The sequence below is a fragment of the Octodon degus genome, unplaced genomic scaffold, assembly GCF_000260255.1.
Source record: "Octodon degus isolate 3935 unplaced genomic scaffold, OctDeg1.0 scaffold00109, whole genome shotgun sequence".
In the NCBI taxonomy this organism is placed as follows: domain Eukaryota; kingdom Metazoa; phylum Chordata; class Mammalia; order Rodentia; family Octodontidae; genus Octodon; species Octodon degus.
In genome coordinates, this window is record NW_004524685.1 from 4,475,044 (window position 1) to 4,491,713 (window position 16,670).

Here is a 16,670-nt window from a genome sequence, read left to right on the forward strand (position 1 = left end):
TATATTCACTATAGTGTTCCCTAACTCAGCCGTAGTACCCTCTGCCTTTAGACACACCTTGGAATTATAAGAGTACCTACACTTCATTTTCCAGTTTCTTTAGTTTGATTTCATTCGTGTTTGTTATTTATCTCTATGGAAATACATTTTAAAAGACAAGTATAAACTTAAATAACAATTTATATTTACAAAGAAGCCTTGGACGTTGTGGAAGTTTAGAAAATATTTGAATTGAAAAGGATGACAATATGGAGGACTGCCATAAATTCAAGGCCAGCCTGCAGTACATCGCTCAAGGCTAGCCGGAACTACACATGAGACCCTATCTCACAAAGAGAAAGAGAGAGACAGACAGAGACAGAGACAGACAGAATGAAAGAAGGAAAAGGATGACTATACTATAGGTTGAAATTTCAAGTTACTAAGTATTGATATCCTTACATTATTTTTCGCTGTGTGTAATTCTGACTGACTACCCTTGACTTAGGTTTCAAGTTAAACCTTCTGCTTTCTGTCAAGGACAAAAGCATTGTGTTATACACCGCCTACCTTCTATGATTTATGTGTCCTAACTGGTCAGCCTCCAGTGGTGCCCTAATTAGTTAGCCTCCCTCCACAAAATGAACTGTAGTATTGACTCAGCCTTAGACTAGAAGCAAACAAAAGGGACAGTGTGTCTCAGATAATTTCTTCTCTGATGAATGATTATGACCGATCCTGCCCCGGTAACAAGGGTGCGTGCCCGTGCATGTGTGTTATGTGTGTGCATATATTCACATGGGAGTGTGATTTAGTGCTCAGAAATTTTAAATAGTCTTCTCATTAGAAAATCTTAGGCTGCTAATATGAATCATTTTATTTTTAACAGGTTGACATGATGAAAGAAGCATTAGAAAAACTTCAGCTCAATATAGTGGAAATGAAAGATGAAAATGCCACCTTAGACGGAGGAGATGTCTTATTCACAGGTACAGTTGTGTTTATTTTTTCTGTCCAAAAATATTTCTAGTACCTGACACATACTCACTTGTTTCTTTACAGTTGGTTTTTTTTTTCATTACTGAAGGAATAAATGCTAAATGCAGGGAATTTGGAAAATACAGAAAAGCACAATAAGGACAAATGACCTTCCATTCACATTCACTTCATTATTTATCTGTCTGTCCTTTCAGTACTTTTCATATAAACATATTTGCCCAATCTTTACAAGAATATTTTCAATAAGTACATTGTTTGCATATATCTTGTTTCTGTGCTCCTCCACAGTTAAGTTTATGAGTTGGATAATTTTTCAGCCTGTGACTCTTTATCTAGTTTGTATATAAAGAATTCTTAATTGAAGATTAGTGTCATTTATCAATAATTTTCTTCCCAGATGGCAAGATGAATTCAAATAATTTTCTGTGCAGACTGATTTGGTGTAGTGCCAGATGAATAGCAGAACTCAACAGAATTATAACTGGTAATATTATTGATCTAACTAGAATCAATTTTTACAATTGATATAATGTGGTTACTCAAGAAATAGTAATTTTAGCGTTTAGCCTTTCCAGCTCTTCTCGATCATGTATGAAAGCTGGATCCTCAGATTCATTGTGGTTACACTCGGGAGCATGATAACCAATGATAATTTTAATTTATAGGAAGAGTTTATTTATAGGGAGAGTTTATTATAGGAAAAAAGATATTTGTTTCACCAGAGCAGTACAGACACCAGAGGCTGAACCTTGGGGATTGGCAAAGTAGCTCTGGGTAGCTCAGGGAAAGTGTGAGGCTTCTTGGAAGTCTACCATTTCAGGGGATATGAATTTAAATTGAGGTGATATTACATAGCCAAAACATGACTGTCTTTGTCTTAGTGTAAAAATGATGCCTTGTGTTGCTTTCGTGAGGGTATGATTAATGTTCCCAGGCCAGGAGTGTTTCTTCAGACATTTGCTCAGCGCCGCATGCCTGTGGTGGAACCTTCACACAGCCACGCTCCAGGGAGCCAGCCTACCACGCGTCGTGCAAGGAGGATCCCTAGAGCTGTGTGTTCTCCACAGCGTGTGCTCCCACTGTCACAGGCAGTGGCCCTGCCCCTAGGGTTTCTCTTTAGGCACACTGAGCCCTCGGGACACAGAGCAAGGCATTAGGGAGCCCACACAGCATTCTTGGGTCTAGCTTTACCCGGACCGACTCAAGCATTCCTCAGATCTGCCCTGAACTGTCCTCTTAGAATATTCTTTCGGTCTCTTGTTGATTGGACATCCATTCTTTTTGACAGCCCGGAACAATAATCCTGTTTCTGTTAGAAAATAAGTTTTTGTGAAAAGTTAGGTGTACACATTGCATGTCCTTACAGTGCAACTCTTTTTCTATAAAAATATAGCCATATTACAAATACAGTAACCTATGACTAGCAGATATAGGTCGCCTTTGAAAGATGGCACAACCAAGCTGTGATCAGCTTTGGTTACTTTAACAGCTGACATGCATCCAGGCCCTAAAATCTCGTCGGAGTGAAGGCACCGCTACACCAGGAATCTGGCCTTTTGGTCCAAGGTCCTCCTACAGCGTTTCAAGCCTGATCTACAGGCTAACATCCTACCAGTGATTTTACTGAAAACTGAGACAGTGTTGGGCTCTCTGCTCAGAGCATCATTCATACCTAATGTCTATTCCTACTTTCTCTTTAACCTCCCACCAGGTAAAATATTTTTTTTTTAAATTGCCATTTTAACCATTTCTATATGTGCAATTCACTGGGGCCATTACTTACAGTTACTTTGTTATGCAGCTAGTGCCCTTCAGTTTCTGGATTAGGCAAAGTTAGAAAAGAAATGAAGGGCACATGTGGTTAATTCTATGTGGAGCCCTGGCTCATGTTATTTGCCTCTTGTTACTTTGTGATCCATCTCAGATCTTAACAAATGTGTATGTAAATGTTTTTCACACTGAAATTATACGATATTTGGTAAAAATTAAAAATAAAAAGAAACGAAGTCCACGGCGCTTTCCATGTGCTCTGTGCCCTCTTCCTGCTGTACCCACAAGGCTCATTAATAATTCATCAGGAAATGGACAGAAGAGCAGCTTTCCAATTCCAGTTCCTGCTGCGAAATCCAGCAAGCAGGCAGGCAGCTACGGGCAAAAATCGTTTTCATCCCATTTCTCATGAATAGACAGTATCTGCTTAGCTCTACTTTTAAAATATGGATTTCTGCGCAGTAAGAGTACATGCAACTGATGTGTAAAGTGTGTATATAGCCTTCAAAGACCAATTGTAAAATCCACTCTTGTGTGCTCACCCCAGCTTAGGAGATAGACAGGAGGATGCCAACTCTGTAGAAATCGCTCATGACCACACACCCCAGTCCCGAGCCTTCCTTTCTGCCGGCCGCAGGGCAATGCTGCCCTGACTTTTGTGCAAATCACTGCCTGGCAGTAGTGCGGGACAGCTGTGTAGGGATTTTGCCCACAATACCGCCAGAAAGTTTATCTCAATATAAATATGTCTAAGTTATCCGTGGCTTAGATATCTTGTTGTGCTTGCGTGGTAATGTTATCTTATTACAGTCCCACAATATGAACGCTTACGTGATTTTGCTTCTTTCGATCTAAGTTGATGTGTATAGTTGTAGTTCATTGTCAGTGCTGACTAGTACTCCAGGGTGGGAATACCCCACAGTGTACTTACGCATTTTGCCGGTAATGTATGTCTTCAAAGTTTTCTGGGCTTGGCCTAGCAATACCTACAGTGCTGCTGTCCTCACTCTGGTATGTGTTTCTTGGGGACATAGCAAGAGTATCTCGAAGGTCAGCACTTGGAAATGAGTTCCAGGTATAGGGCAAACTTTTTTCTCACTTCAAGAAGATGGTTATGTGACTTTTCTTCTTTAATCTACTGGTATGATCAATTACATTAATTGATTTTCTGATAATCGACCAGTCTTGGATCTCTGGGATGAAATTAAACTAGATTATGATTTATTCACTTTTTCATGCAGCGTTGGCTTTGGTTTGCTAACGTGTTTTCAGACTTTTATTTCTGTGGCCTTTGATTTTGTTGAGCTCTCTCTCTCTTGAATGTTGCCTTTCTCTTGATTTCCTTCCTTTGACTTTTTTGTTTTTATTCTTTTCCCCCATATCTTAAAATGGAATTTTATCTCATTAATCTGGAATCTTTTATTTTCTCTAATGTAAGCATTTAAGGCTGTTTAACTTTCCTTCTAAATACTGTTTCAGCAAAATCCTTGTTTCAATGTGAGTGTTTTTGTTATCTTTTCATCCCAAATTTTTCTAATTTTCATTATTATCTAATCATTGACTCATAGGATAATGATTTGTTTTTTAACTTGGGCATTATTTCAACTTCCTGGACTACCAACCCATCCTTCTAGTGGATATCTACTAGATATCTAGGTATACCAGATACCCACTAGTGGAAAGATCCATTAGCCCACCTTTCCTTCACAAATTATGTTTCAAGTAAACCAAACCCCTGATTGAAGAAACAGAATAATAGCTCCATCTCTGAAATAACTCTATCCAAAAATTGAGAATCTAATTAACCACCTACATTAAACTGTCAGTGTCCTGAAAATATAAAGGACAATTTAAAGGTTAAATGATGGGGCTGGGGAGATAGCTCAGTAGGATAAGCGCTTGCCCGGCAAGCACAAGGGCCTGAGTTCAAAGCCACATCCGAATTCCAGAACGCAGGATATTCAAAAGCATATATGTGGGCTGCTGAGATGGCTCAGTGGTCTAAAGCACCTACTTAGAACAAGTTTAACAAAGCACAGGGACCACAGTTCAATCCCCCAGCACCACATGCCAGCCAGCCCCACCCCCTGGTGGGCTGAGCTGGCCACACACACACACATAAATAAATAAATAAAATTTAAAAAAAAAAAAAAAAAAAGCATATATGGCCTGGTTTCTCTTCTAAACTAATGAAGCACAGAGCAGGTGGGGGAGTATCTTTCCATAGAAGAAAATTACACATGAGACATAAAAACAAAATAATTAATATTTCAATTCTAGCATTGTAATTATTTAGGTCAGGAAAGCTGTTTAGGAATCTCGCCCACAATACTGCCAGAAAGAGAAGTCCAACTTTTCACGAAGATGAATAGCATATCTTTATCTTTGTACTTCCTGTCATGCCTTAGTTTTATTTTATTTTTTTTCCAAAATTTTATTGATAAACAGCAATGAGACAGTTTCAAATCAAATCGGAAGTACAGTTTCAACAAATAACACACTGCATATATTCTTCTTAGTGGTTAATTGCTATACAAGATGAGGACTTGAGATCCTATTTACAAACACCATTAGAACAAATCATTCTATTCATTAAGAGAATGCAACTATATATCTATCCTCACCACTTTGAATACACAGATACAAAATGGACGTTCACCTGTATACCCTATTTTTTCGAAGTTTCGTTATTGAATATTATAGGTGTGTAAACTCAGCAAAGTATTCTAAAAGAGTCCAGTAGACCATAATAGCATTGGGTCTTCTGTTTAACTGGCAATGTCAGAAATTATTGACCTGAGTCCCCTACAGCTCAACATAACAGCATGGCTATTACATCCTATATTTTGTCTTCATACTTTTCTACTGGATGGTTAAGACCAAGGTAAAGCAGGACCTGTGCAATAAGAGTTGTAGCTTTTTGGTCTGAGAAGGTCAGTGAAATCCCCTCAGGATTTATCCTGAGATCCTGTACCTCAGATTGTAGAACCTTTGTCAGTGCAGCCATGTGGATGAGTCACGGCCATTGCTTGGCCAATGTGCTCTCTGTGATCATACCTTAGTTTTAAAAATGGGAATAGTATGCCTGTCCCTCTATCAGTATGTTAGAACTAGCTACATGCATTAAGTGTTTTTCTAAAAAGTTATGTATAAATCTACTATTAGCTTACAGGGTTAATAAAATATGATTTTTAAATTGTAGATGACTTTTTAAATAAACTAATACTCTTCTCAAGTAAAAAAAATTTCCATAAATTAAACTTTGATTTTTAATATGGAGTTTTCTTAATGGGCAACACAACTATACCACTGCCAAAAAAAATTGTCAGCATGCCACAAAAGATTACTTTGTGTGCCAATACCATCAAGCCCTTGGAATATGTCATGACATCATCTGACCTGTGTCATTGACCTCTTTTATAAGGACAGCATGAAGAGCAAAGGTAAGCGCTCATAAAATCTATCAAAGGAACTGGGCGGATAGTTCAGCAGCCTAAGCACCTGCCTGGCAAGTGCCAGAGACCCCCAGTACCAAAAAAAATAATAATAATAATAATTAATTCTATCAAAGAATTCCTTCCTCATGGCTGTCTTCTTATACTTTACCATAGTGCTCTAGAAAAAAAACAAACTGATTTCCCTCTGAATATTTCCCCCACATTTCCTTTTTTAAAGATCTGAAAAAACTTTTTGATGTGAAGATTTCTTTTGTCTTATTTTATACTGTGTTTGTGTATTGGGATCTCATATGGCAGAAACCATGCAGCATTTCAGCTGTGTGTCGGAGGTACTTCACTTAGCATTATGGTACCAGGGTGCGTCCATTTTCGGGCGAGTAATTCAGGTTTATTCTTTATGACGGAGTAGCATTCCATTGTGGGTAAATACTACATTTTTTTTTTCCACTCATGAACATAGTTTACCAAAAAGTTAAGGAAAGATAAGAATCCCCACATTCTTTCCTTATGATTTAGAGACCATTTTTATCTTGTGTTTTTCTTTCTAAGTAGACGAACTGCAGAATTTCAGAAAAGTCAAATAAGAAAGTTTGATCCTCAGAAACTTGCATTTTGCAGGTAGATGTCTTGATGCTTGCAGGTAGGTGTTTTGATTTAAAATAAATGAATGTATAGTTTAAAAGACAGAGCTCTTAGAGGTCAGACCTGGTCAGTCAATATTAAACTCTTTTTTCAGGTCATTTCTTTAGGTCTTAAATGATCTATGTAAGAAAAGGGATCCAGCAGCAGTAAGGACATCTAGTACCATTCTTTCAAGAAGGAAAGGGCTGAGGAGATGGCTCAGTAGAATAAGCACCTGCCTGGCAAGTGCAAGGGCCTGAGTTCAATCCCTGGTTCCATCAAGAAAAAAAAAAAAAATCAAGAGGGAAAAAAGTACTGCTAATTTGTCATTGCTGCTTGATTATTAATGTATTCAATTCTATTGTTTCCTAAGTAAAAGTTTATTCTTTATTGTGCTAAAATATATACAACGTGAGATTTATCACCTACTGAGGTGTGAGCACACACCTGTGATCCCAACACTCAGGAGCCAGAGGCAGGAGGAGTGCTGCAAGTGTGAGGAGAGGCTGGGCTACAGAGGAGGAGAAGGACGAGAAGGAGGAGAAGGAGGAGGGGGAGGGAGGAGGGGGAGAGGAGAAGGGGGAGGGGAGGAGGGGGAGGGGGAGGAGAAGAATCTTTATCATCTCCAAGATTTTCAGAAGTCTATTCAGAGCCATAGGTATCTTTATGTTTTTGTGGAATTATCTCTAGGACCTTCTCATCTTCCTGAGCTGGGACTCCATTCCTGTTACACACCACCTTCAGCTTCGCCTCCTCTCTGTTCCTGAAAGCCACCACCGCCCTTTCTGTCTCTGTGAATTTGAAAAAGCTTATTTTTAAGGGGAATCATTTGAAATCCATTTTTATGTAAATACAGCAGGGGCCTCTGGATGGAGCTGTTCTCTGCTGGGAAAGAACTGTGATGCTCTCTGGTTGTTATTTATAGATAGACAAGATAGTGCGCCATCCCTGGGACCACACGCTCACTGTACTCCATGACATCTCTTACAGGCAGAGAATTCTTCGTGGGCCTTTCCAAAAGGACAAATCAACGAGGTGCTGAAATCTTGGCTGATACTTTCAAGGTAGGTAAAGGATAATTTATGCCTGGCACCAAGTGATTACTTAATAAATATTCATAGGTCCATTGAACCGACAGGTCATGAGTAATGGTGCTTATATTTCACCAGTTTTGCAAAATAATTCCTACCATTTATACATTTGCTAGAAAATTTAAAAGCTATCAAATTCAAATTTCTCAGTAAGTAGTCTTCGTTGGCCTAGCACAGCCCGGGAGCAACTGACAGTTTGCAGGGTCATCTTCTGTGTCCTCCCGTGGAGTCCCACGAGCACCCTGCACATGTTACAGTCAATGGTGTGAAAAAAAAAAAAAAGCTGAAGACTCAGTTGACTCAGATAGGAAGTGTGACGTTTTGGATTAGCTGCAAGTGTCACCTGTATGTGGGTGCCCACTGGGTGCCGAGAGCTGAGCTAGGTCTTACACGTGCCTTCCTTCGGGGTCCTCCTAACAATGACCAGCAGGCTGGCTCACCAGACAGCTTAGGAAGGGAAACAGCTCCCAGAAACTCTGATCCCATGAGGACGGGAGGCTCCAGGGAGACACAGGAGCTGCACAAAGTGTTCAACCACTATCCCAGAGAAATCCACTGCTTAAATAGCGGGCGAAGGTGTTGGGGCAGCCCCACATTGAGAAGGAAACTGCTTTCTTCCTAGAAGAAATCTTCCTTTAACTGTCAGTGCTAAAACCTGGTCCCAGATGTGCTTCCTGGTATTCAGGGCCTGGCAGCCTTCAAAGGAGTATGTTTCAGGCAGGCTTTGAATCAGTTTTAGGACTGCTGTGCAGTACCAAACTGCCTGTTTTTCGCTTGTCTGCACAGGACTACGCGGTCTCCACAGTCCCCGTGGCTGATTCTTTGCACCTGAAGAGCTTCTGCAGCATGGCTGGGCCCAACCTGATCGCGATCGGGTCTAGTGAGTCGGCACAGAAGGCCCTCAAGGTAAACACAACGCTGAGCTCCGTTTTGCAACAGGCAGGGCCTGCCACAAGGTTTTTCTGATTCTGTCCTCTGGGTGAGCAGCAGGCAGGCTGGCAGGGGAAGCAGAGACTGGCACTTGAGCTGCCTGTGCTGTACACGCTCGTGATCTGGTATTCATTAGGAACCAGGAACACTCACGGGCAGGAAGAGCTCTTCCCTGGAAAACTGTTCTCAGGCACACGTGAGGGGTCCTTGAGCGGCCAAACTGAGCACCAAACTCATGACAGTTGTGCAGCGGCTGATAGAGCTCTGTGCAGTGCTTCTCCTGAGTCGGGGAGGTGGTACGTGGGGCTCGTCACGTTCACCTGCCTTTCTGTAGCCTCTGAACTAAGCCATCATCTCTTAGAAAGCTGTAAGAAAGTTAAGTACCTGAGAAGCTTACCTTCTGTGTGTGGTATAACTTTGTAACAGGAAATACCCTCCTTTTTTTTAGGTGAGAGTAGAAAGTCTAGGGAACAAAGCCTTCCCAGGTCACACAGCTGGAGCAAGGTGAAAGGCGCTGCTGACGAAGGCAGCTTTCTCTTGTTACAGCACTTATTCAGAGATACTTTTGTTCTCCACAACCTCAAGCTGGGGAGATGATCTAGATGCCCTGTAACGGTGAAAACCTTGCGCTCGCCATCATGTCCTGTCGTGTTTGCCTCACAGTGCGCCATGAACAGATGGACAGATCAATGGAGTGGTGTTATTTCTTTTTTGCTGAAAAGGAAACTGGATGGAATGATCCACCCCAGGCCAAGGCCAGCGCTAAATGGTGGGCTGGGGCTGCCGCCCATGTCTCTGAGGTGGCTCTACAGATCAACCTATGTGACTTAAGAACCAAAACCAGAGGTTCCTATTAAACAAAGAGAGCAGATAAGTGTGTCCCCAAGTAACTGCCAGCCTTCGTGCAGCCTGCGTGGGTAGCAATCACTGCCTTGAACTGAAATTCCCCTCTGTGTGAAGGCCAGTGGCCCACTCTGGCCTCCACTCCCCTTCCTCCTAGACTCTGGCTGTGGTGGACTTTTTTTTCATTTATGTATTTGGTACAGGGTCTCACTACACAGATTGGACTTGTAGTGATCCTCCTGTCTCAGCTTCCCCAGTGCTAGGATTACAGGCATGCACCACCACGCCCTGACTCAGTCGCCACTCAGCACGCCCCAGGGGCAGGGGTAGTGTGGTATGTGGGACGAGGGATTGAGCCCTGGTCCCTGTGCTTGCCAAAGCAGGCACCTAGTCTGCTAAGCTATATCCCTGGCCCAGGCCTTTTAACAATTATTGCTGAATTATCTGTCTCAGAACTTGATGTGTATCATGGTAGCTTATTCTTAGTTTCCTTTAGAGTATGTCTTTCATTCTGCTTCATCCAGAAAACTGCGTCAGCTTTCTGTGTGTTAATAAAGATGAAAGAAAGTATTTGATGAATGGTGTCATTCAGAGGTGTAAGGAGATGGTGTTTCTCCTTGAAGAGTAACTGGGATCTATCCATGGTAGCTGACATGGTCTACACATGTCTGAAATAGACTGGAAAGGAAGGAGAGAGTTTAAGCCGACCTGTGCCATGTTTTGTGTGATTCAGTAGAAAGAGCCTCTTCCGCGTGGTCAAATGAGAAAAAGTAGCCCCGTTGGCCATTCTTGTTAGGCTGTTATTCTATCACTGAGTCAAGTCCCCATGTCAGCAGTCTGGAGAAATTTAACACCTAACAGAATAAAAGACAATGCATTAAGTTAATTAATAGCATATGAAATGTACCTCGGTTGCTGTCAAAGTTCAGAAGTGGGGGAAGGAGCACTGTCTGAGGCCTAAATATGCAGAAAGGCCTCCTGGAGACAAGGGGGCAAGTTGGGGGTCTTGAGGAAGCCTACGATATAAGCGAAGACTAAGCAAAATGCATCCATGAGATGCTGTATAAGTGAATCACCCCAACTGGTGACGTATCTCCTTCTTGGGGCTTTCTGGATGGGCAGGTGAGGTCTGAAGAGGTTGACCTTAAATTACTGTGGAGCAGGAAGCTGGACACCCGCAGGTCTGTGAGCAGAAGGGTTTTTCCTTAGAGATTTTGCACCTGTATTCCTTTTACAGAAAAGAAGAATTAGAGTGGGAAGATGTTGCAGTCAGAAAAAAGGACCACAGAGACCTCAAAAAGAAAGCCAGGGACTGGGGAGATGGCTCAGTAGAATAAGTGCTTGCCTAGCAAGGGCAAGGGCCTGAGTTCAATCCCCAGTTCCGCAAAAAAAAAAAAAAAAACAAGAAAGCCAAGCCCCAAACCCCGCTCCCATTTCTCCATTTATCCTTCCCATCCCATTGTTCAGTGCTCAGAGACCGCATTTCTTGTGGACAGCCTGTGCAGACTTTACAGCCCTCCTTCCTGGAGAGTTCATTTGAGTTAGTGTTAATAATGATATTGATTCTGTACTTGAAGCCTTCCATGTCAGAAGCTACAAATAATCTTCGCAAGCTGGAAGGGCATTCTTTGGAGATTGTATTTTCCATCAGCAAATGTGCAGCCCAGCCTTGGGCCCATGGAGCCGGCCAGTGGCCACCTACTATGTTCCTAACATCAAAAATGTTCTTTCCCTTTGTAGTGAGAACATGAGGACCAAGTGAACTGGAGAATAATAAGCTGTCCTGGAGGGAATGGTCTCAGGTCAGAAATAGGTGGGTTGGCAAAACTCACATGTATTTAAATGGAGCTGCTTATTTATTTGAGAACAGTTTGGCTCCTGTATTAGAACTATCAACAAAGTTAATGATGGGTGAAGTCTTACTACTAACACAGAGATAGACTGGCAGAAAGACCAAGGAATAGGGGTACATTACTTACAAAGGCCGAAAGCATTACTGGCTTTATTTTCCCATTTTTAGGTGAAAATACTGAAAGCTGATGACGTAGGACTTGGAGTAGGACCTCATGGCTCCAAGACCATGCTTCCTGGGCCTAATCTCCTTGCCTTAGCTGCTCACTGTGCCAGCTCTCCAGCACTGTGACAAATCAGGTTAAGTGGAGACAACATTTATTTTAGCTCACTGTTTCAGCAGCTTTGGCCCACGGTCCCTTACCCATGTGACTCTGATGCCCTGGTAAGAGAGCACATTATCATAAGGAGTGTGTGGCAGGGTGAGCTTGGTCACCTCATGGTGACATGGAGGCAAAGCAGGAGGGGGTGCTAAGGTGGGGGAGGGTCCCAGGACTCCCTCAAGTGCAGGCCCTGTGACCTGACTCCCCTGCACTAGGCTCTGCCCCCTCGCTTTCACAGCCTCCTAGTGATACCACCTGCTGGTGCCACTCAGAAGTAGGGTCTTTGAGGTTACACTTCAGATATAAACTGCAGCGCCCACCCAACTCCCTACCTGTTCTTTTTCTATTGGGAAAATTTTTATAATTGTTTTGCCATGGGTTAGCATGGCTGAGCTCCTCCTCTCTTCTTCTCTTGTTCCCTCTTCCCGTTCTTTTGCTGCCATCCAGGGACTGAGTGGTCTTGCGAATGTCATGAGATTAGACCCAGAGATCTCAATGTCCTGTTGCCTGCCTTGAATTCTGAGTCCTTGCCTGCCTTTCTATAGAAGCCCCTGACCACTTGGGCATCCCTGCAAAGAGCAAATTATTTAAGCAGAAATAAAATGTGCCTTCCTGTGCCACACACCCTTCCCACGCCTGGCACTGCCCTCTAGGTGCAGTCGGCTTCACAAGCTGAAAGCTGGCTTGTCCACATTCGTGTGAGCTGAGAGCCAGGTGCTACTGGGCAGCCTGGCAGCATTTGAAACACTTTATAATGTGTTGGAATCCACTCTCAGTTAATGAAGTGAGTTCTTGTAGAGTCATCACACCTACCTAGGTTGTGGTATGCTTAATAATATGTGCATTGCATATCTGTTTATTTTTGTGTGTGTATGTGTGTATGTGCGTGCGTGTGTGTGTGTGTGTGTGTATTCAGAAATCGAACTCAGGACCTTGCACTTACCAGGCAGGTACTGTGCTGCTGAACTATATCCCTGACATTGTACATATATTTTTTTCAAATATTTTTTAAAAATATTTTATTTATTTATTTATTTGGTATAAGGTCTCACTACACAGCTCAGACTGGTAGTGATCCTCCTGTCTCTGCCTCCCCAGTGCTGGGATTACAGGCATGCACCACCATGCCCAGTTTTGGTGGCTAGCTTGGCATGGGGCTGGCACACATGCAGTACCAGGGATCGAACTTGGGTCCTTGCGTTTGCCAGGCAGACACTTAGGCTGCTGAGCTAGCTCCCTGGCCCCCCAGCATTCTATATTTCAATGAAACCATCCATCTGGGAAGACTTCAGCTACTCTGCTGAAAAGCCTAGAGCACATTTAATATAGGATATGAACCTAGAAATGAAAGAAAGCCATACTAGTACTGCAAATTACATTAACATGGCCAAAGTGCTAGAAGTTGGGTTGATTTGAGAAATTCCTCATGATATTTAACATCAAATCTGACCTGCAGTTCTGTAATTTAATCCAAGTTATCCTAGAGCAACCTATAGTTTTTCTCCCACACGTTTCACCTCCTTCCCCTCGTGCCTCTGGACAACTGTCACCTTGACCCTGCCCCCTTGCCTTATAAAAAAGAGTAACGTAAGATTAGTTAACTCAGACATGGGCATCAGGGCTACTCGCAGCCTTCCGGCAGAAATGCCTGCCTTCAAGACGTGAGAACTCACTGCGCTATAGCCGGACTGCTGCTCACAAGCTCAATTTGAACAAAAGAAGCCAGCCTGCAAAGATACATCCTCTATTAGGTTATTCCTATAAAGTGAAACAGGCAAAACTGCTGCATGCTGTCAGCAGTCCAGAGAATGCTTATTTTAAAAGGAAGAGGAAGTCATGGTCCAGAGGACCACTTTGTATGTTAGACTTTTTTCCCCCTGATCTTTATGAGACAGAGTTCCACTATACAGTTCTGGGTGGCCTTGAACTCACACTGTAGCCAGCGCTGGACTCGAATTCAAAGGGATCTTCCTGCCTCAGCTTCCTGAGTACTGGGATTACAGGCATGCACCAACACACCTGGCCTAGACTTTTTTTAGTGAAAGTTTTTTAAATGAAAGCTATATTGTTGAAGCGGGCCACAGCTGGCATAGAAATAGTTCCCTGGTGGCTAGACCAACTTCCCACATCCCTGCTCAACCCTCCATGGGATGTCTGTCTTTTCCATGGACTGGTCTATTCTGAATTTTTTAAATTTATTTAAGGAAAAAGAAAAACATTATAAAGAATAATTTTGTGCGGCACATCACCCCACTTTTTCTTATATCCTTTCCAAAATCGACTGCCTTCCTTTCCCAGAACCTAGGTTAATTATATGCTATCTGTCACAGGAGGACAGATTGTAAAAGCTGCCCTCAGGAGGGGACTCACAGTAATTCTCCATAATAATTTTTAACCCAGTCTCCTTGATGACATTCAGTCCTATAGTCAAAATGGAAGGAAGGAGGGAATGAAGGGCAAAGGGCAAGAGGAAAAGAAGAGAAAAGAAAAAAGGGACAGAGGAAGGACAGGAAGGAGGAAGGAGGTGGGAGGGGGTGGCCTTCAGCTGAAACTGCTGACACTCGTCAGCCAGGAGGCTGCTGGCCCAGGCTGGGGGTGGCAGTCCCAGTGCACTGGCGGCTGTGCCATCTGCTGCCTGGGCGGCAAGAGCGGCTCTCGCCATCCCAGCCCCAGGCCAGGAGACCAGCTGTTTTCTCCTTTGGGCATCTAAAATTTTATTTAGTCTCTTTTCTTTTCTTTCTTTCTTTCTTACATTAATATTTCTTTTCTTTTAACACAATAAGCTATAATTGAAAGATAGAAATGATTATGAAGATCACCATTCCATTTTTCATGTCCTTGTCATGTAAATAGAGCTAAAATACAATTTGTGGAATTCCAATAGGCGTGTAATTGTAAATTAAAATGCTCACAATGCATCCCAAAGAAAAAGCCTTTTAGGTTTCTGATCTACTTCCTGAAATAACTAATCCTGTTTGTAAAATTTCTTGAATGAGGATCAGAGCTTCTTTGAAACTCATTTAAATGACATTGCCTGTTTTTTCTTTTGAATGACTAAATAACAGAGATCACTCAGACGGTATTTCCTCTTACTTTGACTCAACATCAGCATTGATTTTTAGTTCCAAAAATGTCCATGTTATTTTATAGATGGCCATATAAAAAATGAAGATGGAAAAACCCTCAGTATGTTTGGATTTGGCATGTTTTTGATTGCCTGGAATTTCCTTCAGTGGTGATTAGAACTGTAGTAGCAAAATCCATGACAAAATGAGAATGAACTGGCATCAGCTGGGCCATGGTGAGGGAAAGTAGAGACTTCGTATTCTTAGTTGTCACAGGGAATTAATGGCTTGTAGCCACAAGACTTGCCACTTGCGATCTCTACTTTTGAAAGACGCCCTGACAATCCCATTCTAGATGCAATTGAGTCTTATTTTCTGGTTGTCTGTTCCAGTTCCACAAAACAATGATTTAAAAAAAAAAATCTACCATGGCTTTATTAAGAAATTAAAACGTACCACTAAATAGCCTCTGAGTTTATACCAACTGTTTACGCTTCTTTTCCTGGCAGCAGTTACCTTCTCTGACAGTATTCCCAGAGTTGTATGCCAACAAGGCTGGGGTGGCCAAAATAAAATGCTTTGGCATGATAAGGCAGTAAATAACTTGCAGCTAGGAGAGCAAAACACCAACCTGAATTTTAATGCTAGTCTCAAGGCAGGAAGAAGGCAAAACTGGCCAAGTAGAAGAAAGGGAATAATAATAATAATATGTCTTTTTTTTTCTTTTGAGCTTTCAAAGGATGTCAGAGAAAAAAATGAAGAATTGTGTGTTTAAATTGCAATTCATTCTGTCCATGACACAATGGAACATTTAAAAAGTATTCAGCTGCCCCTCTGGAATATGCTAGGGGGAATTCAAGCGGTGGGGTGGAGGGTAAGCAAATAGCCTTATGAGGGGGCTTGTAATGCAAGACTATTGCCTACAAAAGAAAAATGAGTGGTTCCTAATAAAGGTGTGCTTTGGAATCATCTGAGAAACTTTCTGAAAACACATTGCCTCTGGCCCAGCTCAGAAAATTCTGGTGTTTGTGGTTCTTATGCCAGTTTACGAGCTGTTGCCTTAAAGAATGCCTGCAATTTCCAGAAGTACTGATCTCAGGATACCAAATAACACACAAATGAAGAAGAAGCCAATCTCTATGAGGTGCAAAATAGCAAATTTTAATTAGCAGAAGTAAAAATAGAGAAAGTACACAAATTAAAGCTGCAGAAAGGTAATTTTCCTTACCTTTTTTTGCTGCCTAGAATTCAACCTTGTAAACTTAAATATAATACCTAACTACGTAATAATTTGATGCCACCATTTAATCCGCTCGACCTACTGAAATTCTTTATTAAAATATTCCAAGTTACTAAAAAACATGAATGTTATCATTTTCTGAGAACAGGAAAGTTACCTCTGAGTCATGTTTCCATACCCTCCCCTCAACGCACACACACACAGAGAAAAAACCTAACAGCAGGGCCTATCTTGATGTATGAATGAAAAAGAAAAGCTAAACTTCTCACCATTCTGATATTACAGAAGAATTTACTTTTAAAAATAATCGTGTCGAGTCTATGAAGAAGCACAGTGGCCCACAAGTCCAAAGGGTCCTAAGTGCAGAGCAGTGAACTTAGAATCCGAATTCGTTGGCTTGTCAGTCTGGCCTTGCCTCCAGCTCTCCCTGTGTGACCCTGTGTCCTGTACTCAATCTATTCTTGAAAAAAAAAAAAAAAAAAAAAAAGTCGAGCCAGCCT

The 16,670-nt window shown here is 41.9% G+C and overlaps 1 protein-coding gene across 1 annotated transcript in view; it reads left to right on the forward strand.

Annotated features, from left to right (window-relative positions):
* The window catches only part of Ddah1 (dimethylarginine dimethylaminohydrolase 1), a 151,591-nt gene that overhangs the window by 112,047 nt on the left and 22,874 nt on the right, over positions 1–16,670 (forward strand). The window contains exons 2-4 of the mRNA XM_004639288.2: positions 869–968; positions 7,818–7,891; positions 8,705–8,845. Coding sequence (XP_004639345.1) covers positions 869–968; positions 7,818–7,891; positions 8,705–8,845 — 315 coding nt within the window. The remainder of the gene's footprint in view (positions 1–868; positions 969–7,817; positions 7,892–8,704; positions 8,846–16,670) is intronic.